The sequence below is a fragment of the Penicillium verrucosum genome (assembly GCF_028828655.1).
Source record: "Penicillium verrucosum strain IBT 35672 chromosome Unknown utg000003l_segment0_segment0, whole genome shotgun sequence".
NCBI lineage: Eukaryota > Fungi > Ascomycota > Eurotiomycetes > Eurotiales > Aspergillaceae > Penicillium > Penicillium verrucosum.
In genome coordinates this window covers 639,486-667,220 of record NW_026643212.1, presented here as the reverse complement: position 1 = coordinate 667,220, position 27,735 = coordinate 639,486, and the positions used below count along the sequence as shown (strand labels likewise).

General features: G+C 48.5%; 9 protein-coding genes across 9 annotated transcripts; 4 read left to right on the top strand and 5 right to left on the bottom strand.

Moving 5' to 3' along the window:
* Nucleotides 1–73: 73 nt before the first annotated feature.
* Nucleotides 74–1,622, bottom strand: N7516_008043 (YchF/Obg family ATPase; the record flags this gene model as incomplete). The annotated part of the gene is made up of 6 exons (XM_057220763.1): nucleotides 74–378; nucleotides 434–689; nucleotides 741–812; nucleotides 870–1,012; nucleotides 1,078–1,300; nucleotides 1,407–1,622. 6 exons carry the CDS (start codon nucleotides 1,620–1,622, stop codon nucleotides 74–76), a joined length of 1,215 nt encoding a protein of 404 aa, XP_057071035.1.
* Nucleotides 1,623–2,645: 1,023 nt separating this feature from the next.
* On the top strand, nucleotides 2,646–4,068 carry N7516_008042 (uncharacterized protein; the record flags this gene model as incomplete). Its single annotated transcript, XM_057220762.1, has 4 exons — nucleotides 2,646–2,680; nucleotides 2,920–3,229; nucleotides 3,286–3,729; nucleotides 3,781–4,068. The coding sequence occupies 4 exons, from the start codon at nucleotides 2,646–2,648 to the stop codon at nucleotides 4,066–4,068; spliced, it is 1,077 nt and encodes a 358-aa protein (XP_057071034.1).
* A 167-nt stretch (nucleotides 4,069–4,235) lies between these two features.
* Nucleotides 4,236–5,640, bottom strand: N7516_008041 (DUF2855 family protein; the record flags this gene model as incomplete). Its single annotated transcript, XM_057220761.1, has 3 exons — nucleotides 4,236–4,885; nucleotides 4,933–5,390; nucleotides 5,471–5,640. The coding sequence occupies 3 exons, from the start codon at nucleotides 5,638–5,640 to the stop codon at nucleotides 4,236–4,238; spliced, it is 1,278 nt and encodes a 425-aa protein (XP_057071033.1).
* Nucleotides 5,641–6,636: 996 nt separating this feature from the next.
* N7516_008040 (SET domain-containing protein) lies at nucleotides 6,637–8,732 on the bottom strand (the record flags this gene model as incomplete). The annotated part of the gene is made up of 6 exons (XM_057220760.1): nucleotides 6,637–6,978; nucleotides 7,052–7,613; nucleotides 7,695–7,921; nucleotides 7,985–8,029; nucleotides 8,082–8,468; nucleotides 8,532–8,732. 6 exons carry the CDS (start codon nucleotides 8,730–8,732, stop codon nucleotides 6,637–6,639), a joined length of 1,764 nt encoding a protein of 587 aa, XP_057071032.1.
* A 560-nt stretch (nucleotides 8,733–9,292) lies between these two features.
* On the top strand, nucleotides 9,293–11,442 carry N7516_008039 (anion exchange family protein; the record flags this gene model as incomplete). The annotated part of the gene is made up of 7 exons (XM_057220759.1): nucleotides 9,293–9,525; nucleotides 9,575–9,930; nucleotides 10,000–10,175; nucleotides 10,247–10,450; nucleotides 10,514–10,657; nucleotides 10,717–11,140; nucleotides 11,198–11,442. The coding sequence occupies 7 exons, from the start codon at nucleotides 9,293–9,295 to the stop codon at nucleotides 11,440–11,442; spliced, it is 1,782 nt and encodes a 593-aa protein (XP_057071031.1).
* A 755-nt stretch (nucleotides 11,443–12,197) lies between these two features.
* On the bottom strand, nucleotides 12,198–14,203 carry N7516_008038 (MDR family MFS transporter; the record flags this gene model as incomplete). The annotated part of the gene is made up of 4 exons (XM_057220758.1): nucleotides 12,198–12,505; nucleotides 12,594–13,324; nucleotides 13,381–13,793; nucleotides 13,886–14,203. 4 exons carry the CDS (start codon nucleotides 14,201–14,203, stop codon nucleotides 12,198–12,200), a joined length of 1,770 nt encoding a protein of 589 aa, XP_057071030.1.
* Nucleotides 14,204–15,036: 833 nt separating this feature from the next.
* On the bottom strand, nucleotides 15,037–17,136 carry chs3 (putative chitin synthase activator (Chs3); the record flags this gene model as incomplete). The annotated part of the gene is made up of 1 exon (XM_057220757.1): nucleotides 15,037–17,136. One exon carries the CDS (start codon nucleotides 17,134–17,136, stop codon nucleotides 15,037–15,039), a length of 2,100 nt encoding a protein of 699 aa, XP_057071029.1.
* A 2,503-nt stretch (nucleotides 17,137–19,639) lies between these two features.
* On the top strand, nucleotides 19,640–23,375 carry chsF (chitin synthase CHS3; the record flags this gene model as incomplete). The annotated part of the gene is made up of 3 exons (XM_057220756.1): nucleotides 19,640–22,365; nucleotides 22,420–23,225; nucleotides 23,290–23,375. 3 exons carry the CDS (start codon nucleotides 19,640–19,642, stop codon nucleotides 23,373–23,375), a joined length of 3,618 nt encoding a protein of 1,205 aa, XP_057071028.1.
* Nucleotides 23,376–25,002: 1,627 nt separating this feature from the next.
* Nucleotides 25,003–27,320, top strand: N7516_008035 (WD40 repeat domain-containing protein; the record flags this gene model as incomplete). The annotated part of the gene is made up of 2 exons (XM_057220755.1): nucleotides 25,003–25,825; nucleotides 25,879–27,320. 2 exons carry the CDS (start codon nucleotides 25,003–25,005, stop codon nucleotides 27,318–27,320), a joined length of 2,265 nt encoding a protein of 754 aa, XP_057071027.1.
* Nucleotides 27,321–27,735: the final 415 nt, after the last annotated feature.

The window sequence follows — 27,735 nt, the reverse complement described above, 5'->3', positions numbered from 1 at the left end:
CCCATTCCACTGCAGTAGTAGTAGAATACATGTACCCTGACCCCTCGCGAGTTGAAACTCTGAAATGAAGTCTCTACTTCTTCTTGGGCGGTGCAACATTGAACTGGAAGTGCACAATGTCGCCATCTTGGACGACATAAGACTTACCCTCTTGTCTGTACTTTCCAGCTGACTTGATCGGGCCCATGGATTTCTCGCCATTGCAGAGGTCGTGGAAGTCCTTGTACGCCACAACTTCAGCCTTGATGAAACCGCGCTCAAAGTCGCCGTGAATGACACCAGCTGCTTGTGGAGCCAAAGTTCCCTGCTTGATCGGCCAGCAGCGGATCTCTTTCTCGCCGGCAGTAAAGTAATACTGCAGTCCCAGCTTGGTGAATCCTATCATGACTGTTAATATGGGGTACGGTAAGTGAGGCGAATACCGGGGACATACCTTCGGTGGTTATCTTTCCTAGGCGACTCGGGACCTTAATGTCGGCTACGAAGGCATCCAGCGCTGGCTTGTCATCCCGCAGGGACCACAGCTTCTCCTCAAACTCGACAGAGAAGGGGATGATATCTGTTCCTTGGCCGCCGTGGGCCTTGACCCACTCTGCAATCTTGGGCAGGTATTTGCATTTTTGGCGGAGGTAATCCTTCATTGTAAGGTTGATGAGGTAGATTGCCGGCTTGGTAGTGATGAGGCGAAGCTTGATATTGTCAGAATTGTCTCTTGAAGTATTAAAGGAACCTAGACAAACCTTCTCGTTGATCAACTCGATTTCAGGACTCGTCCACTCTCCATCTCTAACAGGCTTATCCTGTTCCAAAAGCTATAATGGAGTCAGCAAACTACACATCCATCTCTTCTACGAGAGAGCGTGACATACCGCCTTGATCTTAGCGGTTGTCTCGTCGAACAGCGGCAGCATCTTGAATTTTCCTCCAGCCTTTCGCACAATTGCCTCTTCGGCAACCTTGGCTTTGGCAAGAATATCCAAATCCTTCTTGCACAGCTCACTCTGGATTGTATCTGCACCATCGCACCATTAGCATATATTTCTCCTGCATCCTAGAAAGAGGGAAAAGAGTTCTTACCCAAGTCGCGAACAGGATCAACGGAGTCATCCACATGGAGAACCTCATCGTTATCAAAGGCTCTGACAATGTGGTACATGCCATCCACCGCCTGAATATGACTCAAGAAGGCATTTCCCAAACCAGCTCCCTCACTCGCGCCCTTGATCAATCCCGCGATGTCGGTAACCTGCAAATACGCCGGGTACTTGCTAGGTGGGTTCCAGATCTTGCACAGGAAGTCCTATCTCACATTATTAGTTAGGACCTCATATTTGTATTTAAAGGGCTAAGATCCATCACGTGGGAAATCACCCACACAGAAATTCGAAAAGGGAAAGAGAACTTACATATCGCGGATCAGGAACAGCACAGCGGGCTTCATTGGGCTCGATGGTGCAAAATGGGTAATTTTCTGCCGATGCGCTCTGCTCTGTCATCAGGTTGAACAGCGAACTCTTTCCCACGTTCGGTAGACCAACACAACCCATCTTGAGGTTGGACTTGACGCGCCCGAAGGCAACGACATTGTTTGTCGGCGTTTCAACTGGTTTCTTTGGTGCCATATTGGAGTATATTTATCTCTGTATGGAGGGGTTGTTTTTCTACGGGTTCTTAAGGCCAGTGTGCGTTCCGCTTCGAATTTTTATTTTTTTCTCTCTTAATGATACTCCTGCCCGCAGTTGTATTGGATTCTCATTGTTCTATTGGTCGGCTTTTACTCCTCTATCCACCTTGAAAGATCCCGTAGACGGTGGTGACTCTCCAGCGCATATGGGCCCACCAACTGATTCTCGGAAAAAGATCGCTGCAAAGGCTCCTTTTAATCTGTAAGTATCTTATGTTATACCTAATTTACTGTAGACTTTCTACAAGAAGTTATGGCAAATTAATTGTATATCAATTTCAGCCAAGTCGGGCTAAAAAAACATTCTTTGCAACTGTCACCACATGGATACTTTGGTAGTTGGAAAGCACCTTTTATTTCTAGAGGATGTTGAAGATATTGTAATACTGCTCTGATCAAATTAATTTAGGCCCCTACAAGGGGCGACGATCAACTTCGCAGCAAAAATCTACGCAAAACAAGCTAGCAAGATTTATTATGATATGGTACAGCCTGGGTTGGTTTGTATTTCCGAATATGCTCTCCGAAATGTCACCAGGCTATTCGGGATGTGGAAAAGTAGCACTAGTAGTACGATAAATTGTATACATATGTACTTCGAGAAGGAGCAGTCATATGATCGTGAGAGGATATGATGCTCCGTCATAGATCAGGGAATGCCTATCAAAGTCGCCAAAGAAATACCCAAGGGCTCACCCTTTATGTAAAATACATGTTTAGAGCAGCCTCACAAGAATGTTGGTATTCCTTCCCTGGCGAAGAGCTGCGCTCGAAAGGTTTGAGACCTTGAAATCCATCTCCCCGACCCCGTTTAGGAATGTCCGCTCCGTCGCGCGGATACAAGTATAAAAACAGATAATATGCCATGATTCCCCCGATATAAACCCGCCAGCTCATATTCAATTGAATTCTTATTCTACGTTCTACTTTATCAAGCTCGATATTGCTTGGATCTTCGACCATGTTCCGCAACCACATTACCCGCTCTGAGTTGAGGTATGTTTGTTCCTAAGCTTTTCCATACTAACCTAACTCATGTTCTATTAGTCTTGATCAAACATGCATTTTTATTTCAGAAGATCGGCATCCAGTGTATGTTACTGGAAGACTCAATCTCACCCTTGCACAAGTCGTCTCGGTCAAAAGCATCAAAGTGAGATTGAGGGGAATATTTGCAATGTGAGGACCCCTACCACGTAGTTCATTATTGGCTATCTTCTTACTACTGTTTATAGTCCCGTTGAAGGAATCATAGGATCAGAGATTCGTAAACAGATCACAGTCGAGCGAGAACAACCACTAGCTTCTTCGAGAACACTCAACGCATTCCAAATGCCGGCCGGAGATCACGCATTTTTATTCGATATTCCCCTCCCAAGTAAGGTCTTCGACACAGTGACTAGCCCAAACCATCAATATCACACATATTGCGTAGAGGCTATTATCGAGCGACGGTTCAAAAGCGATTTTGTGGTCTCGCAGCCAGTTAGGATTTACCAGGTTTCCGATTTGGTGACAAGCTATTTGAGACCGCATTGCCCCCTGGTTAGTACTTTTCATGCGAAAGGTTTTACCACATTCAAATCACTGAACATACCTAGACTCTCGAAGGTCACTCCGACGAAGATATTCAATATTGCCTCTCCATCACTGACCGGAGCATCCCCTTTGGTTGCACATTTCCCGTGGAATGCTGGTTTGCACCGCTATTGAAATACGCCAAGCTCAACAATGTTACAATCAAAGTTATTGAGAAACAGACTGCGCTGTTGCCTGCTACTGCTGCAGAATCAGCGCAGCAAAATATGCAGTTTATCATTGCAGCACATAGTCAAACTGTTTTCTCCGACACCATCGATTTCTCTCGTGATGAGTCTCCGGTGGATGATCATTCGGAGATTGAATGGCGCTTCACCACACCTGTTTCTCTGCCTCAGAGTCTCGACGCTTGCTCGCAGAGTATCTCGACCAAGCACCTCAAGATCACTCATGAGCTCTCTATCACTGCTGAGTTCCGCAATGAGGCAGGTGATGTTACAGCTGTGGTATGCAAATGACTCATCGAGAATTCATAACGTGCAGCTGACAGAATCTAGTTCACGGAAATTATGCCATTGAAAATTTATATGACACCTAATGTGATTGGAGATACTTCGTCCGTTCATGGGCAAGGCATCCAACTTTTGCAGGGAAGCCAAAGTCCACCTCCAGCTTACAGCGATCGCTTTCCGGACTTGATCGTGTCGGCCGCTACTCAACTGAATCTTTGTGAGCAGCCGATGCTGGCGGAGATCAATTCTGCGCGTTCGTCAAGTGAGCAAAGTGCGAGTATTCACACCATGGAGCCTGCTCCCCGGTATGAACAGGTTGTATTGTCCGTTTGAGTTTGGACCCTTTTTTTGGTTCTTTTTCTACCTCGACATTGATGTTGGATGATTTTCAACGAATTTCGGTATAATATTCGAGCCTCAAGGGCTTCATTTTCGCGAATTCCTTCTAATTCCATCTGTTAAATACTATATCCAAACTAATGCTTGTCAAACCCTAAGTCTTATTGGATCTTGTAAACCAATCCCTCTTCGGCTCCTACTTGTCCATGACAAAGTCTCTCCCACCCTCCCTCAACACCATCTGCACCACAGACACCACTGCCAAACACAATCTTCATCCCCGGCTCGCTCAAGTGTCGCTCATCGAGCCATTTTTCCCACTGTGCGCCTATTGTTGCAAAGTATGCTTCCGGGCCGACAGTCTCGAGTATCGTGTCTTGAACACCAGAGGTGTTATACTGAACCTTTCCAAGCTCCGCCATCGCAGTCTGTCCAGCAATAATCTCCTCCGTCGAGTATACTTTTTGCTCATTCCCAACCTGGACAATAACAACCTTGCAAGCTTGCAGCTCGGCACTATTCTTGATCAGAGAAAGTGTATCTTCCATCGCATTCCCACGACCACCAAAATCAACAATAACAATCTTCGAGGGCCTGCGGCTAGCCAGCCACTCCGCAGACTCCGTACAATCAACATCCCCATATGCAACCACCTTCGAAGGAACAGAAGTAGGTAGATTCCGATCCGCCTCCTGGATGCGTGACATAGCCGATGTAACCTGCAACAAGCCAAGGGGTGCCGAGCTATCCGGCTTTCGCGAGAGGTAGTATGAGAAAACACGGGCCGTTTTAGTCGACGCGGCTAGGTTCACTACGACCGCGGAGGACAAGTCCCCGTCGGACAGGGTCCATTGTAACCCAGCTTGGTTTCCCAGTGGATGGATGGGGGTTGGTTTGGGTTGGACGAGAAAACATACTCGCTGAGAACGAACCCGGCTACCCCGCCAATGAGCAGCGTGGTCCAGGCCATGCGGTCTAGCTCATCTCGGGCAGAATCTGAAAGGGAATTGGACGCGGTGGTGAGCTCGGAGATTGGGGTCGTGGTCGGGGTTACCGTGTAACGGTTATACAGTGGCATTAGCTTTTGGCGATGCTCGCTGGTCTCGATCCAGTGGCCTTCTGGTGAGCTGCGTTTGAGTTTGAGATCGGTTGACGCGCTGGTCGTCGGCCAGAATCCGTATAGGAGTGTTCCTTTGGGTAATTCTGGAATGGTTGTCTCTTCCACTGTTGCATAGCCCCAGGCCGGAACGATTCCCCAGGTTGAGGGGTCGTTGTATGGTGCGGGATAGTCTTCAGATACGGGGTATGCGTCCCACCTGCCAGTAATTGATCAGAATCTCATTTTGAGTTGTTTTGCGACAGTCTCCTCTAGTCTGGGTAGAAATTGGGAGCATACCAACGTAAGAATCCGCCCATGCGGGCATAGGTCAAGTTGTTCGAAGTGAGGCTGATCAATTGCGTGCGAATTCTTACTGAAGAGTCCGATAGTTCCCGCTGAGCAGCGGCTTCCAGGTTGAAGCTCGCATGCTGGCGGTTATCCAGCTTTGAAACTACATGAACACCCATGGCTAATGAATTCGATAAAGAGAAAATGGATCAGAATGAGTTCGAAAGTTGTTTCTGTTAACCTACTTGATTATTGATCATAGGCATGAAGATCATCCGGCGGGGAAATCCCGCCAGCTGAGAAATGCTACAAGTGTCAGCACGATTATGCACTTGCCCATAATAGGCCCTAAACAATACAAACATGCCAATTTATTGTAGCTGCATAAGTAATGCATTTTTCTCTAGTTTTTTTTTTTTGGGTAATCGAACTGGTATACCATCTAATATAGAAACATTCTTCCTATAAGCTTATAAATTAACTCAAAGACGGTTTGAAGATACAAAGTTAATTTTTATAAAGCTTTACTTTTATAAGGGGTAGGTAGAGAGGTATTATTAGTGCTACTACAATTGACAACTAAGTATAGACCCAAATATAACATAGTTATATATTTCTTTATACTAATACTCAGTAATCCTTCTAGGTACAAGTTCGTCACAAGGTGATTTTTATATGAAATTTTGTATGAAACATGTCATCATAATACTAAAAATTAGGATAATACCTACTAAATTCCTACTCCTTACTATAATAATATGATGAAACTAAATATATAGGTTGGTCCCTATGTAAAATGGACCTCTTAATCACTATATTTGTACACGAATGGGCTTTTTATAGGCTTTGATGGGCTTACCAAAGAGCTGTGGGCCGGGGCCTTGGGCCCATTTGTGGACTATTGAGGGGTCTACTCCCAACATAGCTAAATGTACGCTCGACTTCATTCGTGATATGGTAAGATAGTCGAGGCTACTGGCTGCAGCAAGCGCGCAATACAAGGCGTGAATATCCGGATATCAGTCAATAGAACTCATCAGCTCGCTGCTTGGCGAAGTGATTTCACTGATTCCTATAACTTTCCCGTGGGCAACCCTCTTCTATACGTACGTACTCTTGACCACATTCTAACTGAAGAATGATACAATTGTGTATTTGGCGAGTTGGCCCGTCGCCTATGTCTCTGCCTGATGAGCAAAACGACAGCTGGTCTCCCCACATAGACAGTTCTTCTTCAGCTTCCCCCAGTAGGAATCCGAATAATCAACCGTAATTTCACTTCCGGCGGACACTCCGCGAGAGACCACGAGTATACGCTCAATCCCACGCCAGTAGAACTTCTGAAACTGGGTATTAGGGCGACACGAGTGATTGATAAAGCGAGTAAAATTGCCCATTTGGCCTTGGAAGACCTGATATGGTCGTTCTGAGCTTCCACCTATCATCACGTCCTGGCCTTCAATCCCTTTAGTGACGAGACCGACAAACTCTGCAATAGCTGTGCCTCGGTCGAATTCCTTCGAAATGTTAGTAATCACTGTATTAAGGGCAGTTGGCTGAGCCGGGATGAATAATCAATATGCAACGTACGCAACGGGCGATCACCCCATTATTCTTCCCACCGGCTGTGTTATACAACTGGACAGGAGGGGGATAACGAACACCACCAAATAAAGGCCGGAAACAAGAACAGTGATTAGAAATCACATCATCGGTCTGTTTTTCCTTGCACAGTTGACAAATATCAGGATCAACGTTCTGCCCGCGTCGAGGGTCATCTCCACCGAACACATTATGATCAATCACACAGTCGTTGACGAACTGATAATTGAACCCGTTTGGCAATGTCAGATGGGGGTAGGTGGCTTTAAGCGGCAATGCTGGCCCCGTATCTAGCGTGACCCATTCATGAGGGTGACCAAAGTATCGACAAGCCCCATTTTGGCTAATAACTCGGAGAAGGTCTCGCCAACTAGGGTGGAGAGTATCTGCGGCGACTTCAAGGCTAGAAGCGATGCGACGCAGCCGAGACATAAGTCCGGTATCAAAGCCTATCCTATATTTGCATACGCGGTAGATACCGGACCCAGCAAAGATTAGGCTAGCCCAACCACCGGAATCTTTGATTTCTTTGTATCCACGCCAAACCGCCCTTGAGAATAATCAACAATCAGTTCAAACGCACAGATATAAGGAGGGCGAGATTGAAATATAGACCGAAAGAATGACTTACATCTTATTTCTGAGCTCCTTTTCATGCCACATTAATGTGCTGCATGCTTCTTTTAGAGCTGCCATTCGAGCTTCGGCGTTTGTATAGGTTGGACGCTCGAGACGAATCGATGCAATCCGTGCTTCATAGCATTCCACCCAGTATGCTTGCACTACTATTTCCAGAGCCCGTGATGACCGGCTCTGGTCATAGTGTTTCTTGCACAAACAATTTATAGCCTGAAAAACCTACAAACATCGCTATTAGTTTATCACAAGTCCACTGTGCTGATGCAAAGAATTGACACGTACTGCTTGGCTAACACCAGTTCCAAGACTGAATTCTGGTCTACGGTCCTGCACAATGGTCAGCGATAATAGATCTGACTGGCGTAGACTCAAAACGCACCGGAAACGAGACACTCAAAGTGACAGGGGAATGCACCTGCCGCCATATGCCCGCTATAAATTTATCTATAGAAGATGGCTGTAGGGTGGGAGCAGCGGCGTCCTTCGTGGGCTTCTTGCGCTGAGGAAACCGGGTATCGCTGTGAAATTGCCGAACTAACGGTTCGATTCTTATGTTGGACTGTCGTAGACGAGTCCCAGTGTCTGCATCGCTATCTGACTCTGAATTATCTGTCGCCACTGCTATGGCAGCAGACTTTGATGGTCGTAGCCCACTAACGGTCTTATGCCTGGGCTTGTCAAAGTCATCCTTGGATGTGGACTTCAAAAGGGCAACCTGGCTCGGCGTTGTAGTCAGGCTCCGGTTGTTTTCCACGCTCAACCATCCCTAGCAATAGTTTTATTAGTGTAGGTAAGGCATCGCCCACGAGATTTGCAAATCAGTTCATACCAGAGGCAGCGAATTGTCATTCTTAGCGGTGAGTTTCGGTTCAAGACTGTTCGAAGCGCATACTACTGCGTCAATACGCAGGCAGATGTCATCATGCGGGCCGAAAGAGGCCAGTGTGGAGGCTAGCCGGCTGGTGAAGTCTTTATCGAATAAATCCGATAACTTTGTCACGACCGGGTGATGCACGATGGGATGATACATCGTTAGTGAGTTGGTTGTTACTTGTTACCTAATGGGATCAGCTGCAGTCGCCCCACAAATTCTGCCCGGGCAGAATTTGATGACTCAGCCGCTTAGCCGGCCCCGTTCCAAACCTTGAATCCAGGCTTGGCTTTGCAAGACCTCACAGTGACGTGGTAGTTATTGGGATGTGCTCTTTCATAAGAAACAGATATGTTTGTACTGCTGGGGAGATGAGAAAAAATGCATGCAGTACCAGTCAACGAGCTAGGTTGGACGATACATCGAGTGATTCTAGCCTATGTAGATAGTAGAAATATCTACGTAGCAAGGAAAAGGGTTTGGAATGTTGGGTAGGCTAGTGGAGTTCTTCCTCCAAATCGAGAACAGTTGGCGTGAGCTTTAAAACCCGAGACTCTGATGAATTTGGTCAGGGCATGTCTGGTTGAGGCTATCAGACTAGCAATTAGCAAACCAGTCCTGGTGGGATCTTATTACTATATAACCAACCCTCCTCCTCGTTGCCACCATCCTTCTCTTCGTTTGACTCTCATATTCATCACATCCGTGAACAGCTATCTATGATGCCGGCATCCGAGCAACCTGAGGCGCCCTCTCAACCTCTGCCGACAGTTAAGTTAGATCTTTCCTATACTTATGACAACCTCACAGGGTGGAAGAGCGTACGTGTCCTTCGAATCGGAAGGGGGATGTATCATGACGTCCGGAGGCGCCTTCCTTACTACTGGAGTGATATCCGCGATGCGTGGACGTATAGAACTGTCGCCAGTATCATTCGCATGTATTTTGTGAAGTGGGTTACCCTAGTCCGCAACCGAACTCGGCTAATATATGTTCTCTAGTATACTCCCAGCCATAGCGTATACACTGGATATGCACCGGAGAACTGGCCATTTTTATGGCATCAACGAAGCGCTCTTCTCATCCGCCCTAGCGGCGATGGTATTCAGCATCCTTGCAGTGCAACCTCTTACCATCGTTGGTATTACGGGGTTGATTTCTTTGTTCAACTACACCATATATGACATTATAAACATCTACGAGCCCTCTATATACCCCCAATTTATGTGTTGGGTGGGTATCTGGGGTGCTATATTCCACTGGATTGTTGCTTTGTGTAACATGTGTGACTATATGCGCTACGCCACGGATTTCTCGAGCGAAACGTTCGGCTTTTATGTCGGAACTATCTATATCAGTCAGTTTTGCTTCCGGAAGACACTGCCTTCTCAATGTCAAGAAGAACAATAACTAACTCGGAGGCTAGGCAAGGGTGTGGAGGAACTGATCAGCGAGTTCACCAACAACGGGCATGCCGCTGGGTTTATGAGTTGCATGATCGCAATACTCTATTTCCTAACGATCTACAGCCTGGAGACCATTGGGTCGAGTACCGCCTGGAGGCCTGATTTTCGTGGTTTGCTGGCTGACTATGCATACGTGGTACGTGGAGTTTAATGACGCTGGTCTACCATTCGGAATCACTTACAATCCGTCTTTTCTTTTCTATATAGATCGGAACGATTTTTTGGGTGGGATTTTCACACATCCCTGGTCCTCTCAAAGCTGTGGATATATCCCGTGTTCCTATCAGCAAAGCCTTTTACCCGACGCAGTCGCGAGGCTGGCTGATTCACTTTTGGGAATTGGACGCTAAATGGATTTTCGTGGCGCTGCCGTTTGGATTTCTGATCATGTTGCTCTTCTATTATGATCATGTGTGAGACCCTTTTCGGAGAATGGAGTCTTACTCCTGGGTATGGTGCTAACTTTGTGGCTAGAACGTCAGTAGCCTGACGGCACAAGCGCGGCAATTCCCACTGAAGAAGCCTGCTGGGTTCCATTGGGACTTTTTTCTTCTCGGATGCACCACTTTTATTTCGGGCATCATTGGCATTCCTTTCCCTAACGGATTGGTTCCACAGGTATAATAGCCGACCCGAGTCTCCGGTCCTGTTCTGAAAGTGTTAATAACCCATACCAGGCACCCGTACACACAGATTCATTGACTGTATATGAAACGGATGTCCGCATTGTGCCAACTGAGGAAGGAGAGGGAGCCGAGATCCGTCGTCCGATAGTCAAGTCAACTGCGGTGGTAGAACAACGCGTTTCGCATTTCGTCATGGGGCTGGCTATTATTGGTACTATGACGGGCCCCCTCCTGATCGTTCTCCATACTATGCCTGCTGCGGTGTTCGCAGGCGTATTTTTCATTGTGGGATGGGGTTCTGTTGGATCTAGCGGCATCATGCAGAAATCGATTTACTTGGTGCTAGAGGACCGTTTTGTGCAACGTGACGAACCTCTTCTGAGAGTGCGGAACCGCAAGATCCTGCTGTGGATTGCGTGTCAGCTCATTGGAGTTGCGGCCTGCGTCGCTATTTCCGAGACAATCGCTGCTATTGGTATCTTCCTTCCTCCCGTCTGGCTTCACCAAAGCGACTAACAGCTTTCATTTCTAGGTTTTCCCGTGTTGATAATCGCTTTGATCCCATTTCGGGTGTGGATCATTCCTAAATGGTTTTCTGGGGATGAAATAGGTGTACTGGACGATATGACGGCCAACAATGAAGCCGTTCTAGCCAGCCTTGGTGGATCACCCAAATTTCCCGGAGAGGATCGTCTTCAGGACGCCGGAATTGAGCGCCGGTACTCGGAGCAGAAGAGGGGAATCAGTAGACAACGAGCCGGCAGCTTACATGTTTAAGGCGGCAATTTACCCGGGAGCTGAGGACTCGCTGAGCCTTGCAGGCTTTTGCTCGTTTTATCACACCACAGTGCTCCAAGGACATCAGGCCGCGTTCATCCAAAGCTTCCAAGCACGCTGAGCTATTTGCTCCAAAGCTTGTGTCCTATTGCATAGGAAAATCTCAACATCTTATACCACTATGGCTTACCGTTATTTTAAAAAATGTAGTAACTTAACTCGAACAATAAAGAACTTTCCACGACACGAAAACAGAAGGTGACGTTTGACCGCCCTGGTCATAGATATATATAACAAAGCTATGAATGGAAATCTCGGCCTGCACGTTCTAAACCTATATCATCCCCTACATTCTTTAGTATTTTGCAACTGGTTCTTCATGTATATCTCTGACACAGATAGAGGGTGAAACCATCTAAAGACCTGCAGATGGGAAACATCTCGACAGAATGACGGAGGGGCACAAGGGTCAGTTGTGACACCGAGTAGATTATAAGGAATTTGAACTTATATGTACCTTGTATTATTGCACCTGCATATTGGCAACAATCTCTCCCAAAGAATATTTGATTGATCGAATGGATAGTCCTACTTCAATAAGGTAGCCAGCCCTAAATACCATCCAATTTCCTCCTTCGATATATTCCTCTATTCCGTCCTTTCTCTAAACTATCTGAATAATCGTACAAGATGGATAATTTCTATAACGAGAAAACGGCCATAACTCCGTTGGCATAATTATCTGAATAGCTGTTTTAAGCACCGCCACCACTAGGTTTCTTCGCGTTAACATTGGCCCATTCGTTGCATAAGCTGAAGGGGACAGTGAGGCCGCAGGCCGCGATAGTAATCGCGAAAACAACCTTGATACCCCATGCGTACGCAATGACAACACCGTCCAGCTGGGCTCCGGAAAATAGCCGATGCACCTCAGTGGCACCGGTACCCGTGACCAGGGCGGGATCGATGCTCGGTGCCGTTGTTGCAAGCTTGTGCACGATCTGGTTGACGAAGGCAGATTGCGCGGCTGCGAGCAAAATTGTGCCGCCGACAGATCGAGCGACTGTGCACGAGGGATATAGTTAGCTTGGTGATATAAAGAAAATTGACGACATGTTAGGATAGGATAGGGCGAAGGAGAACGAACTTACATATAATAATCGCGGTCGTAGGCGCCATATCGCTTGGCGCAGCAAAAGCCTGCGCAACGACGACCGGCACTTGGAGGGCGAGGCCGTATCCGAAGCCCGCCAGGATCTGATACCCAACCCATCTACCTGTCGAGGTCCCGATGTCGAGAGTATATAGTAGACCAGCGGCGATGGTCACGATCATAGAGCTAGCGGCCATATAAGGAGTTGCAATACCGGTCTTCGTGATAGCTCTACCTGAACCATATGTGGCAATTCCGAACATGATGATAAGTGGAATATTACGCACGCCCGAGTCAATCGGACTAACGTTGTCGATGCTTTGGAAGTAAATAGGCAGGTAATAGAGCGTGACGAAATACGCGCCAGCGAAGAAGAAGCCCCATACGCTGCTAGCCCAGACGGACTTTTTACGCAAAATGCGTGGTGTCAGCATAGCGCGTTCGCCTTGCCATATTTCTGCAATTATAAGTGCAATAATCATAACAACGAAGCCGACGAGTAAACCAATAACGACACTGGAATCCCACGCATGGGTTACGCCACCGTACTGAAGAGCTAGAAGTAAGCAGGCTAGTGCACCCATCGTAAGCATCGTCGCTATCGGGTCCATATGTAGAAGCTTCTCCTTAAGCGTGGCCTGGACCACTGTAGCGGCTTTAGGGGTCTTGAAGGTGAGTAGGATAACAAAAGCGGCTAGACCACCGATTGGAAGATTGATATAGAAACACCTAAAGTTATCACGTTAGGCTAGTTCCGGTTATATGATAGACATTTCTCAACTCACCACCTCCAGGATACCCCTTTTGTAAGGCCCCCACCAATAAGTGGACCGCAGACAGCGGCAACGCCATATGACACACCAATGACCCCCGTGTAGGTAGCTCTTTTAGTGGGCTCAGCAGCAAAAGCGGAAATCGTGTATACTCCAGGCACAATACCCGAGGCACCGAGACCGGAGATAGCACGTCCAACAATCAGAGTCGTTGAGTTTGGGGCGACAGCGGCGATCAAACTCCCAAGTTCAAAGATGAAGATTGCCACCAGGAAACTAGTTTTGAGGGGAAAGTATTTATATACTTTGCCCCAGGTTGACTGAAAGGCTCCGAGCGTCATGAAATAAGCCGAACCGTACCACGAGATATCGTCAAGGCTGTGGAATTGGTCGGTAATTTTTGGAATAGCGGTTGCAACAATAGTCTGAATCAAGACCATTAGCTTACTGGGGCGTGATGTATTGCATTGGCAAAAGACGACTGACTCTACGAGAAGCTTGGAGCGGTAGAACTCACCTGATCCAGAGAACAGAGGGTGATACTAAGCACGAGCGCAACCATGATGAACAAGGCTTCGATACCTTTTGGATATTCCATCGCAGGTTTTGGCGGCTCATCCACAGCTTTTCCTTCAGTAGCAGGACCATCGTCTACATCATTAACAGACGGGGATGCCACAGTAGACGGTCTGTTAGACTCGACGGTCTGCTCCTCCTTTTCAGCCTCGACCTGATGTGTTTTCTCTCCGACCGCTTCGAGGTTGCCGTTGCAGTTGCCGTTGCAGTTGCCGTTGTCGTCCTCTGGCAAGGGAGGTGGAAGTGTTGTTGGAGACATGTGTTTGTCGTATGGCTATGGCTCAATTGCTTCGGCTTGATATGAGATTTCTGGCGCTTCAGTGACACCTTAAGGTTAAAGTAGCTAAGCTTTTATAGATAGGGCTGTTGAAATTTAAGGGGCCGGTTAGTATGGTACATGCCCAAATATCAATTCATTGCCTACCACCGTTAATCCCGTTAATCCCGTTACTTCCGTTAATTCCGCTCATAAAATGCATACAGTATCCTGAATAGAATGATAGATTGTCAGAATAAGAATAAGATTTTACAACACCAGAGAACAAATAAATGCCAGAAACCAGTGCAGAGTAGACTCATATATTCATTCGAAGATGAGTGCGAGAGTGAAGGAATGAATGCGGATCGAAACCACCACGCAGGTAGATGATGAGATAAATGGGAAATGGGATGCAAGACGTAGGGTAGATTCGGAAAGGAGAGTGGTATAAACAGAGTCGAGATATCAGATATCAGGTTGATACACAAGAAAGGCAAAGATGTCAATAAATTGCAAGATTCAGATTCAGATTTGGGTTGAAATCGCTAGTAAAATGACAGGGTTCATGCTCTCGCTTTGCTTGCGCGGGTGTTATGCAGAGGTTGAGATGGGGATTATGTATGTATTGTCGTAGACTGTGCTCGTGAGGTGGGTTTGAGATGCTTCGAAGTGCGTGATTTAGACTGTTGGAACAGATCAGGTCGTAAATGGTTTTGGTCCGCGGATTAAATTAGAAAATGACAAATCGTTTCTGTTTGGCAGGTTTTTCGATTTCGGCTTCTGTATATTTCATATTGTTAGCACAATGTGCACGGATATCAGTCTGGTTTGGTTCACTCACCCTGGCCATTACTTGGGTTCTTATCCTTGCGCTCGGCTTTCTTGAGTCGGCCTCCCTTGCGTGCCGCTCCATTGCGACCAGCCACGGCTGGATGTGAACCTTCTGCCGCAGCTCGGATTGTAGCAATGCGATGCTTAGCTCGTTCATCGCCCTGGTCCGCCGCCTTGACATACCATACATTCGACTCGAGGGGATCACGACGACAGCCAATACCCATTTCAGTAAAGTAGCCAACAGCATATTCAGCCTTCGCAAGGCCGAGATTCCCAGCCCGGAGAGCCCACTCATACGCCTCGTTCTCATCCTTCTCGAGTACAGGCTCCGCGCCAACGAGATACCATGCGCAAAGCGCCATCATCGCCATCGGATGCCCGTTCTGCGCGGCACTGGTGTAGAAATGGATACTGAGCGCCGGATCGCGCGGACAATTCAATCTCCCATGCTCGTACGCATCGCCGAGACGATAACAAGCCTCCACATGGCCTAGCTCCGCGGATTTAGTAAATAGCTGCGCTGCATAAGTAGCATCGGGGAATACGTCTTCTCCAAAGCCCCTCTCGTGCATAATGCCGAGCTCATACGGACCGGAGTTATACTGCTTGTCTGCAGACTCAGTTGCGCGCTTCATCCACTTAACACCTTCGCGGTACCGCTTTCCCAGTCCCATATCGCCAGCAATACAGGCGTTGGCCATGCGCATCATGGCGCCCGGGTGGTTTTTCGATGCTGCTTGGCGGTAAAATTGGACTGCGCGGCTGCCGTCGACGCGAGATCCCCAGCCGAATTCGTAGCACAGTGCTGTGCGATAGCAGGCTTCGACGTGGCCGTGTTTGCTGGCTGCGAGGAAGAGCGGGAAGGACCGGTCGTGGTCTTCGGCGCCTTTGCTGAAGAGGCCTGATGCGTACCCGTCGCCGAGATAGTACTGTGCGAAGGGGAAGCTGCGGTCTGCGAGGCGCTGGAGAATGGATTTTGATTCACGGAGTAGACGGGCGCGCGTGATCGGGCTACTGTCTTCGAGGTCCACGGCTGGCATCTCGCGCATGGAGTTTACCATGAACACAGCAAATTCGTAGAGCACAGTTGGCTCGTCGGTTTTCTTTACGTTCGCGAGGTACATCTCGAATGTCTCTTTGTGGCTAAGGAGAGAGGCGTTGTTTCCGACTGAGGCTTGTAGACGCGAGTTGTCGAATTGCGTTGTTGGGCCTGGCTGCGGGTAGGATGTATTGAGCAAATCGAGTAATGATGAAGACCTGTTTTCGGGGTTGCCGAACGAGTTCCGTGACGAGGATCGCGCATGTAGATACGGCGATGCGGAGACGTTCCGGCGGTGACCACCGTCTGAGGCCGAGGAATATGTCGAAAGAGGCCGCGAAAGCCTTGATCGTCTAGCGGCAAGCTTGTCCGTCGAGGCGGACGGGTTATCTCCTGCATTAGGTCCGGGGTTCTTTGTATGTGCCGCAGCCGGCGGTTGCTGGTGGTGGTAGGCCAGAGGCTCGTAGCTGTCGGACGCCTGCGCCACGCTATCCAAGCTTCCCCGCGAAGAGTCGTAGCTCTGACCCTCGCGCTCTAACGAGGAGCCGCTCTTTTTCGGGTTTCCGTTTCTATCGTCTTTCTGCGGCTCTACCACCGACCATGAGCCGCTGCTCGCTGGGGTGTGACCGTACGAATGCGAGTGTGTGTAGTGCGGGGCCTGTGTTAGGTCTCGCCGTGGGGGGTCGGCAGGATTCCAACTTTGCTGTGGCTGCTGTACGGGGCTGTGGAGGGACATGTCTGCGAGCTCGTGGAGCTCCAATTGCGGTGTGGTGGGCCCACTGTATGCGCCTTCGATGCGCGCGCTGGAGGCATCGGGAATGTCTGCGCTATGTGCGATTTTAACTGGTGAGCGTGGCGAATTCTGAAGGACAGGTGAGGTTTCAGGGTGCGAGGTAGAGATTGGTTTACGAGTGAGGATCAAGCTCTGGGGTCGGTTCGGGATGGTCCGTGGTGATTGTGGTGATTGTGGTGATTGTGATGGGGTGAATGGAGGTGAGGATCGGAGGTAAGCTGGCGGGGGAGAAGGCAGGGCCTGGTGTCCCGGGGCAGGACTGGCCATGGTGGAGAGATATCAGAGATATCAAGAAAGGTTGAAAGCGAGAGATTTGGGATCCATGAAGAAAAGCGACTGATTTAGTATTTTATGGGGACGTGGAGAAAAGCGAAGATCGCTAAGAGTGGACACGACACTATTAGAGATATTTCTATCTAAGCACGTCAAAGGAAAAGAGAGGCCAAGCGAGGGGGGAAAAGAAAAAGGGAAATAAAAGCTAATACTAGTTCCCTCCAAGTAATACTCTCTTAACTACTTACTCTCTCTTTTCTTTTATTATTTTATGTTTCATACGCGACCTACCTAATATGGTCGAGTGGGGGATGAACTATTATTATGTCTCTACCACATTCTCTCGTATAACCTAAGAAGCCAAGAATTCAAAGATGATGCCTATCGGGTTTGATAATAGGGCATTCCGAGACATGCCATAGTCTAGCAGGTCTAACAGCGCATAAGACATGCCTCTATAGACAGTTTGAACGGTTAAATCCCCTCTTTCACTGTGGGGATGGGCCTTTAAGTGGCATTTAGTGCCTTATTGTTTTTAGTCCGTCTTTAGTCCGTCTTTAGACTCTCTTTGGTAGTTCAGTAGTGTCCCTTTAGTGTCCGACCTTTCCGGGGCTCCGTGCGTGGCAGGTGTAGCTAGAAAGTGGAAGTACCTGGATATTATATGGACATCTTCAAAGTCCGTACCTGGAACTCAATCAGAAGAGACGGTCAGCTTTTAGTATCAACAACTATTTGAAACAGAGGGCTTGAGAGTAACTGAAACGACCAATAGGTTGTCCTATCCTATTTTCCTGATTGGGTTTATTCTCAATTCCCCTCGACCATATCTATCTGTCAATGTATGCTCCTTGCAGCAGTCAACCACACCGTCAAAGCACAGACAAGCAGTACAATACTTCCAGCTTGTATGACGACATAACCGATGCGGCAACTATATAGTACCAGACGTCCCTCACAGTATTGAGAAATGGGCACTGGGTATTGGGTACTCGGGAGTTAGCTTACTGTACTCCGTACTACGTCTAGTGACGCGGAGATATGGATTACCGTCAACATTCCAGTAAGAGCCGAAGAACGTGGCCTGGCAAGGGTACCGGACTCCACGGTAAAGACCTCCCAGCAAATCCGAAGTCAAGTTGGTTTCTAAATTGGATTATTGGCTATCTAGAACTGAAAAGGGAAGGAATTGTCTGCAGGATGTGATACGTTTCTTTTCCTCGTGGTTCAAGACTGCCGATGGAAAAATATATCTTCGAATTCGAAACGGAATGGTGCATATGCACTATGGGGCCCATGGCTGTATGTATGGATTCTGGGGGTTACCGTGATGATCGGCCCGCCAGTGTCGATCATATTGCCCGGAGTGGCATTGAGGTCCGGAGGTTGAGATGTAGTACAGGGGTACCCTGGATTTTCATGTCGAGACAATACTGATTCTTGACTTGTTTCAAGTACTGTACTAACTATGGCAGAATCTAAATTGATTGTACAGATCCTTGTTTTGTCAAATGTGTTTATATATGCATACATATAACTATGTATGGTGTGCATTACTTGGTATATTTTGGATTCTAGACCACACCGACTCGAAACACAATATTCTTCTTAAGGAGATGCAGTGGCAATTGACTATTTACGTCGTGGCAGTTAAACTAAGACCCTCCGTAGAGTCAAAGTCTTAGCTCAAAATAGAAAGAAAATGACCCCGTGATCAGAAGAATCAGAAGAATCAAAAGGGAATGTGTTCTTGGCTGTCGGCTGTTGTTCCCATTCTTATGTTTTCTTATGTTTTCTTATGTTTTCTTATGTTTTCTTATGTTTTCTTATGGATATTTTATTAATATGAACTGGAAGAGTTAGCCTAATTCACCTATTCACCTATGATTAGATTGCCCTAGCGACAAAGAAATGTATTTATTTTGATTTTTGTGATTTTAATAGAAGTAAAACAAGCCTAATCTCTCCCAGGCTAAGCGTCGGTCCCTGTCTACATCTTTGTCTCAGAACTTCTCTTTTTCTTTTTAAATCACGTTCGCTATTATTATTACTACTATTACTATTGCTATTACTATTACTGCTACTGCTACTACTTTCGTTCCTCGCTGTGTTTTAGATCCTTCAATCTCTTAGGTGGGGACTTTTTGTTGATGCTCCACCTCGTTGCACAGGCCGACCGTACCACTTTCGCTGAGAACATCCCCATTTTGCAATTCGCAACTCTAGTTGCTGGTCAATAATAGAGAGATTCAAGAGATTTGAAAGCGATTTGAATAGAGTCACGAGTCCCACAAATCGCATTATCGAGGACCGGGTCTGCGTATGTGACATGTTTCAGTCGGCAAACCACAGATCCATATCGTGAACAGTCTTCTCCACACAACCTGCTGCTCATGAGCCGCAAATAACTAAAGTGAGTGCGCCAGCTTCAAATTCAAATCTAACCAAGTAAACAACGGAGTCCGGATTGACTGACACCAGTCACCTTCGTAGCAGGGAGATGTCTTTGCCGCAGAGGCCAGGCAAGCCCTCACCTCGGCGCGAAGAAGCCCGCGCATTTCGCGAACCCTCTCAGCGCCGTCGACGGGATATCGACTCGGGCGCTTACAGCGACGACCCCACTTCCCCCTCCCACCGACACCGTCGCCGACATTCCAGCCACCGAAGAGCAATGGACACGGACGAAGAGCGTATGGACCGGGGCGGCGAAGTGAGACACAAAAAGCGCATGGTCAAACCAGAGCGTAGGAAGGATGACCGGGACCAACCCAACTATCACTACCGTCAAAAATCAAACCACATGCCCACTTTCCCCTCGGCGACGGGAAACGATCCGTTGTTGGACAACAGAGATGGCGAGGCGGAGACGAACAGCTCGCGCAGCATAGATGTGAAGCCCAAGGACGGTTTGTACGGTGCGCGGGGTAATGTCAACAAGCCCATGGAGCGGGTTCCTAGCAGACATCGCTCGAAGAAGAAGAAGAGAGGATCGCGGAGGTCGTCGAAGGGAGCTGCATATGAACAGAGACGCCTGAAGGCTATTGAGCAGAGTGGCCCGCCCGAGCTATGGCCCACATATTGTGCAGTGCTCACATTCTTCATCCCGGACTTTGTGCTAAAATGGTTCGGCATGCCACAGAAAGAACAGCGCAGTGCTTGGCGGGAGAAGATCGGCCTTATCAGCATCATTCTGATGATTGGTGCTTTCGTCGGTTTCCTGACTTTCGGTTTCACGGCTACCGTTTGTAGCTCGCCCCCGGTTCGGTTGAAGGTCAACGAAGTCAATTCCAACTACATGATCTTCCACGGAAAGGCCTATGACTTGGCTGGCTCCAAGCACCCCGCTGTCACTGGTATCCCTGCTGGTTCGAATGTTATCTACGACTTGCCCCACAAGTATGGCGGACAGGATGGCAGCTTCTTCTTCCAGCAGGTCAACGGTGCGTGCAAGGGATTGATTACGGCTCAGCCTGATAGCGATATTCCAACAAACTCTGCTGGAGATCTCGGATGGTACTTCCCCTGTGCGCCTTTCAACCAGGATGGTTCCTCTTCGCCGAATTTGACCGTGGCACATTACACGGGCTGGGCTTGCCATACCAGCAAGGCAGCCCGTGAGCCTTTCTACTCGCTGAACAGTGATGGGGATGTGTACTATACATGGGAGGATACGAAGAACAAGAGTCGCAATCTCGCGATATACTCCGGAAATGTGCTCGACCTCGATCTTCTTGCCTGGTTCGACCGCACTCAAGTGTCCTATCCCAAGCAATTTGATGAGCTCCGCAAGAATCCTAATGTCCGCGGTGTTGATCTTACCTACTACTTGCAAAGCGGGGAGGAAAAGAAGATCGGCAAGTGCTTGGCGCAGATTATTAAAGTCGGCAACATCGACACTGATACGGTTGGCTGTATCGCGTCGAAAGTCGTGCTCTACGTGTCACTCATCTTCATTCTCTCTATCGTGGGTGTCAAATTCGGTTTCGCCCTCCTCTTCCAGTGGTTCCTGGCACCCAGATTTGCCGCGCAGAGCACGAGTATGTCCTCCGACGCCAGGACTCGCAATCAACAGATTGAAGACTGGTCCAACGATATCTACCGGCCCGCTCCACGAATCGCCGAACCCGTCATTACCGATCGCCTCAGCAAACGTGCCAGTTTCCTCCCGACCACCTCCCGTTTCTCGAGCCCGTACAATGTCAACAGCAGCACTGGTAGCAAGCAAAAGCCGATGTATGTCACGATGGCTAGCCAGAACTCGACTTCTCGTCTCATGCCCAGCTCCAATTCCAACCCTGGAACTATGTACAAGTTAAGCCACAGCGGTAGCGGAGGTACTCTCAGTGCTGATAACTCTCGGCATAATCCTGCTGCCAGTCGGACTAGCTTGGTTCCTCCCGCTCAGGGCCAGCAAGATCCGGGTTATGCTACACTATCGACAGATCACGACGGCTTGGGTCCTGCTGGATTCATCCATGAGGCTGTTGTTCCTCAGCCTCCTCCTGAATGGCAGCCATTCGGCTACCCCCTGGCGCACAGTCTTTGTCTGATTACTTGCTACTCTGAAGGTGAAGAGGGTATTAGGTCGACTTTGGATTCTATTGCCATGACCGACTACCCGAACAGCCACAAAACGATCCTGGTCATCTGTGATGGTATTATCAAGGGTAAGGGAGAGGAATTCTCCACCCCAGATATCGTGTTGGGTATGCTCAGGGATCCTGTTGTCCCTAAGGACGAAGTTGAGCCCTATTCCTACGTTGCTGTGGCTACTGGCTCCAAGCGGCACAACATGGCCAAGGTCTACACTGGATTCTACGACTATGGTGATGCTTCGATCATTCCAGCGGAGAAACAGCAACGTGTTCCCATGATGGTGATTGTCAAGTGCGGAACTCCCCAGGAGTCGACCCAATCAAAGCCTGGTAACCGAGGCAAGCGAGACAGTCAGATTATTCTCATGTCCTTCCTCCAAAAGGTTATGTTCGACGAGCGTATGACAGAACTCGAGTTCGAGATGTTCAATGGCATGTGGAATGTCACAGGCATCGCGCCGGACTTCTACGAGGTTGTTCTTATGGTCGACGCCGATACAAAGGTGTTCCCAGACAGCTTGACCCACATGGTCTCGGCCATGGTGAAGGACCCAGAAATCATGGGTCTCTGTGGAGAAACTAAGATCGCAAATAAGACCGACAGCTGGGTAACGATGATCCAAGTGTTCGAGTAAGTTCTCCACCGTTTATGGTGTAACGAGCGCAATAACTAATTCTACAACAGATACTTCATCTCTCACCACCAAGCCAAAGCATTCGAATCCATCTTCGGTGGTGTAACCTGTCTCCCTGGATGTTTCACCATGTACAGAATCAAAGCTCCGAAGGGCGGCCAGAACTACTGGGTGCCTATTCTCGCCAACCCCGATATCGTTGAACACTACTCCGAAAACGTGGTCGACACCCTGCACAAGAAGAACCTACTCCTTCTCGGCGAAGATCGCTACCTAACCACCCTGATGCTCAAGACCTTCCCGAAACGCAAACAGATCTTCGTCCCGCAAGCCGTCTGCAAAACAGTCGTGCCAGACGCATTCTTAATCCTGCTCTCCCAGCGCCGTCGCTGGATCAACAGTACCGTCCACAATCTCTTCGAACTGGTTCTCGTGCGCGATCTATGCGGAACCTTCTGCTTCAGCATGCAGTTCGTCATCTTCATCGAGCTTATCGGAACCCTCGTCTTGCCCGCCGCCATCTCGTTCACCATCTACGTCGTCATCGTCTCCATCGTGAAGAAACCAGTACAGGTCATCCCGCTGGTCCTGCTCGCACTGGTCTTGGGTCTACCTGGTGTTCTGATCGTCGTCACAGCACACAAATTAATCTACGTGGTCTGGATGCTGATTTACCTCATCTCGCTTCCGGTGTGGAACTTCATCCTGCCTATGTATGCGTTCTGGAAGTTCGATGATTTCAGTTGGGGTGATACCCGTAAGACTGCCGGTGAGAAGGATAAGGGACACGGTGATGCCGAGGGAGAGTTTGACAGTACGAAGATCACGATGAAAAGGTGGCGGGATTTCGAAAAAGGTATGTCTTACTCCGTACTCTTGGAATGATTTGATGGATGTGTTGATGCTAATATCTTCATCAGAACGCCGCCTGCGCAGTGCCTGGTCACAGCCCCATGCTTCGACGGATCCTTATCCTTCGCAGTACGAGACATATTCACATTATTAACGAAAGCGATAGCGCTTGGCTTTATTTTTTATTCCTTTTTATTCTTTGTTGTTTATGTTTCTCCCGGACGCATCTGGTTTCGACGTGATTTATTGTACCATTTTACATACCGGCGTTCAAATATTCTTATAATAAGTTCAGAGCGTTGCACGACTGACGAGTTGATTATTTCTTACGTGTGCTCATATCTTGATCCATTCTTGTGTTTTTTGTTTTTTTATCGCGTCTGTCTGAAGCATTTTGCTTCTTGTACAGCGATCTGGACCGGGCGCATTATCATGTTGATACATAGTCAATAATAAATCGTCATACTACTCGACATAGCGTAATTGAAATAGCGTGATGAACTATCATATAGTTAACTAGTTTATGGCCTGTCACAGCCCCATGCGTGCTGTCAGCCTAAGCTGTGCCCAACAGGATCAAAGCGCAACTCACCGGGCTTCTTCGGGTTGGACCTACATGTCCTCTATGTACTTTAACTAGTTAAGTACTAGATGTACTCCCTGCATTATCGACATATGTTGTATGCGAGGCTCGAGGTGATCTGTGATCAGTAAAGAAGATGGCTTTGTTTGGTTTCATTTAGATTTCATTAGTCTACTTTACATACTTAATCCCTGAACTATATCTACTCTTCTATATCCTCAAGTAATTAATTAATACACTCGAAAGTGATAAATAGTAGACTTGTATATCACAGCTGAATATCCCTGTATTCTATGATGTATCATTTTTTTTTTGCCAGATATATGCTTTCTTTTTCTTTTCACCTCCCCGAGATCAAGGCCGAAAAGCCGGGAGAATGTCAACTCTCACGTTTCTCCCCTCCACGTTCTGACTGCATGAGAGAGGATCAGAATCAATATATCCCTTTCTTCCTTTTCTGTTTCCTTGCAAGTTCATCCCCTCCGGAAAAGTCTACCGCGCATTGTCCTATGGGATTCTCCCCCTCTATTTCCCTTTAGATCAGCCCACAGCTTTCGGGCGTTTCACCTGCCACTAGTAGCCATAACAGAAGGTCGATATTACAAACATTACCACACTTATATTCTGCAATTTTGATCTCTACTCATCTTTCCTCCCCGGCTTCTCCGAACTCCCTTCGGTTGAACTCGGCATTTCCATTTCACCCGCTTTCCGCTCTCCGCCTTTCCCTTACTCGCGTCATATAACGCGGGCTTGGAACCCAACCTGCAGTGTGGGGTTGAACTCTCCGAGCAGTCAGCACCTGCGAGACACATCGCTGCAGCAAAAGCAGCTGTGTGAATCCAGAAAAGTGTCACTGTAGGTGCACTCTGGCATTCTGATTACTGGATCGTTTTCTTCCGCTTGTGCGACCACCGCTATCTATTATCCCTGCACATCTGACCCTTTTAGGACGTGATCAGCCGTCCCGCCTTGCTGCACGGTGCCTGGAATAGGCAACTAATAGTTACTGACACTCTGTGGTTGAAAGTTACATCATCTTATCGGAGACAGACTTCCATGGCGGGCTATGCTTCATTCTAGCACCTGTAACTCTGCGAATCGCCCCTCCGACTACCCTGCCCGCTTGCGAGATCCCGCTGCATCGCCACACCATGTGTCATGTGATATCGATGGTCCTGCAATTCAACACCGAGTCATGAATCCTTCTCCACATCCTTCTGCTACTGGGCTGTCTGGTCGGGAAGACAATGCGACGCCCTTGAACCCAAATCTCGATTCGGATATATTTTCTACAGATCGATTTGCTTCGGCGACGGATATGTCTTCCGACATCGATCGCCGTTTACATAACGTGGGCGTTGCGGCTCTGGCTGCTGTGTCCCAGTACCCGCGTGCGGTGGATAATGCGCACGGGGATTCTTTCATGGTGTCCGAAGTCGTCAACGCTGTTACGAGTGCTGGTAGTCCTCCAGATTATCGACATTTGGACTCCGCGGGTTCGTTGCTGCCGGGACACAGAGGTCATTTTCAACAATCTGGAATGGGAGGAGCCCCTGCGGCCGGACCGGCGTTTGTCTTTGGTGCGAACCAGAGTGGCGACGTCGACATGGAGACGGTTGTCCGGAACTTGATTCACCGCACCGCCGGCCGGCAAAATATCGCCAGCGCTCCGGCCAGTGACATGGAGGATGCTCAGAAGGATACGGTTGGAGATTACGAGTCCGCTACAATGGAAGATAACCCGTCGCCCTCGTCGACGTCCGATGATGAGCTTGAGGACTTTCTCCGTTTTTATCCAGACGAAGAGGAGTATTACTACCAGCGCAAGGAACGGCCGACGCATGAAGCCGAAATGCCTGACTGCGATCTGGATGATTTTTATAACAGTATCAGTTATGACGATATTGATGTTGATCCCCAAACCGTCGGATTATCTGTTACAGAACCTTTGGGGAACTACACCGACGATCAAATGGAATTCGCTGGACCACACCCCGCATCTATAATCCACACTTCCAGTAAGGCGCTATGACATTTCAGACAAGACCGACCCTAGCTAATTCCCTTCTAGCATACGAGCGAAATTTCACTATTGATGAATTCATCCAGCGCTGGATGGTCTCAATAAACGTCATTCCACAAGGCTTCCATTCAGAAAGTCGAATCCCACCACAGCTCCGTCCGCTGTCAAAGATGATTAGCTGGAAACCCCCTCAGGAGGTTTTCCGGCCATCCGGATGGAGACGTGATTTTTATGATCTGCAGCAGATCCCATGGACAGAAACCTTGCGAGTGACACGGTCCGATGCACGAGCCGTGCGCGACGCCTGGTATACTTCGTATCACAACTTGGATTACTCCCACATCAGCCATGCAAATCGCCTTCCACAAAACGAAACGTTTTTCCGCGAGAGCTCCATGCACACTTCGTATAAAGCGTCCATCGAGCACTTCCAACTCCGCAATCTGATGTCGACGCCGGCATCTAATACCGTCCATTTCGCCTCCAGCTCCAAAGTATTTTCCTGGACCCCAACAACCGGCGACGCACGCTGTATAATCGACATGAGCCAACCAGACCCGGAAGCAGGCTTCCTCAGTCCCGTCAAAATCTCCACCATGAAAACAGCGCACGGCCTCACAATCGCAGGTGGGTTCTGCGGCGAATATGCTCTACGCAGCACAAGCGGCTCCAACCCCGGCATAAAAGGCCTCGTAACCCCGGACTTCAACGACGGCATCACCAACCACATCGACATAATCCCCAACCGAACAGGCCCCTCCCCAACCGGCGTCTTCGCCTCCAACGACAAACACCTCCGCATCCTCGACACAGAAACAAACATCTTCACTTCCGACCAAGAACTCTCCCAACCAATAAACTGCACCGCCACATCCCCAGACAGCCGTCTCCGCGTCGTAATCGGCGACTCACCAGACGCATGGGTCATCGAATCCGACACAGGCCGTCCGGTCCACCCCCTCCGCGGCCACCGCGACTTCGGCTTCGCCTGCGCCTGGTCCCCTGACATGCGCCACATAGCAACATCCAACCAAGACAAAACAGTCATCATCTGGGACGCGCGCACCTGGCGTCCACTTGAAACCATCGAGTCCGACGTCGCGGGATACCGCTCGCTGCGCTTCTCCCCTGTCGGTGGTGGCCCACGCACTCTCCTATGCACCGAACCTGCGGATCGGATTTCTATTGTTGATGCGCAGCTCTTCCGCTCGAGACAGGTGCATGATTTCTTTGGGGAGATCGGTGGTGCGGATTACGCCCCTGATGGCGCTGAGATCTGGGTTGCGAATACCGATCGTCATTTTGGTGGGTTTATGCAGTATGAACGTCGTCAGTGGGGGCAGCGCGTTGGTTTGACGGATTTGCCGTCTGAGTGGGTTACTGAGGAGGAGTTGGAGGTTGATTCGAGGTGTGTTTTGAGTAAACGGGAGAGGGGTTTGAGGTTTTTGAGGAATTTGTCGGATGAGGAGCATGATGAGTTGATTCTTTGATTTATTGCCTGTTGTGCTTTGATTCTGTGATTCTGTGATTCTGCGATCTTTGTGGATGTTGTGCCTCTTATGCTTGATGGGATGTCTGTTGTCTGTCTCTCTCTTTTCTTTTCTTCTGGGTTGGTATACTTTGCGCCTTTTCATCTGCATCTGATACCCTGGGCTATGGAGTTGGAGGTTGTTCATATTGGTTTATATTCGTTTCTTTGGTTTTAGTTGGATGTGGATTCATGATGATATGTATGCTCGTCTTGATAATGACTCAATTAACGGTACAGGTGCAATCCAATCAAATCCCGGTTTTTGTTCCTAAGATGCTGTACTTTTGTCTAGAAGCAGACAGCTGGAGAGGGGTTGGGGCAGGCAAGATTAATCTGACATCGACCCCCGCCTACCTAGTAAACCTCTGGTTTGT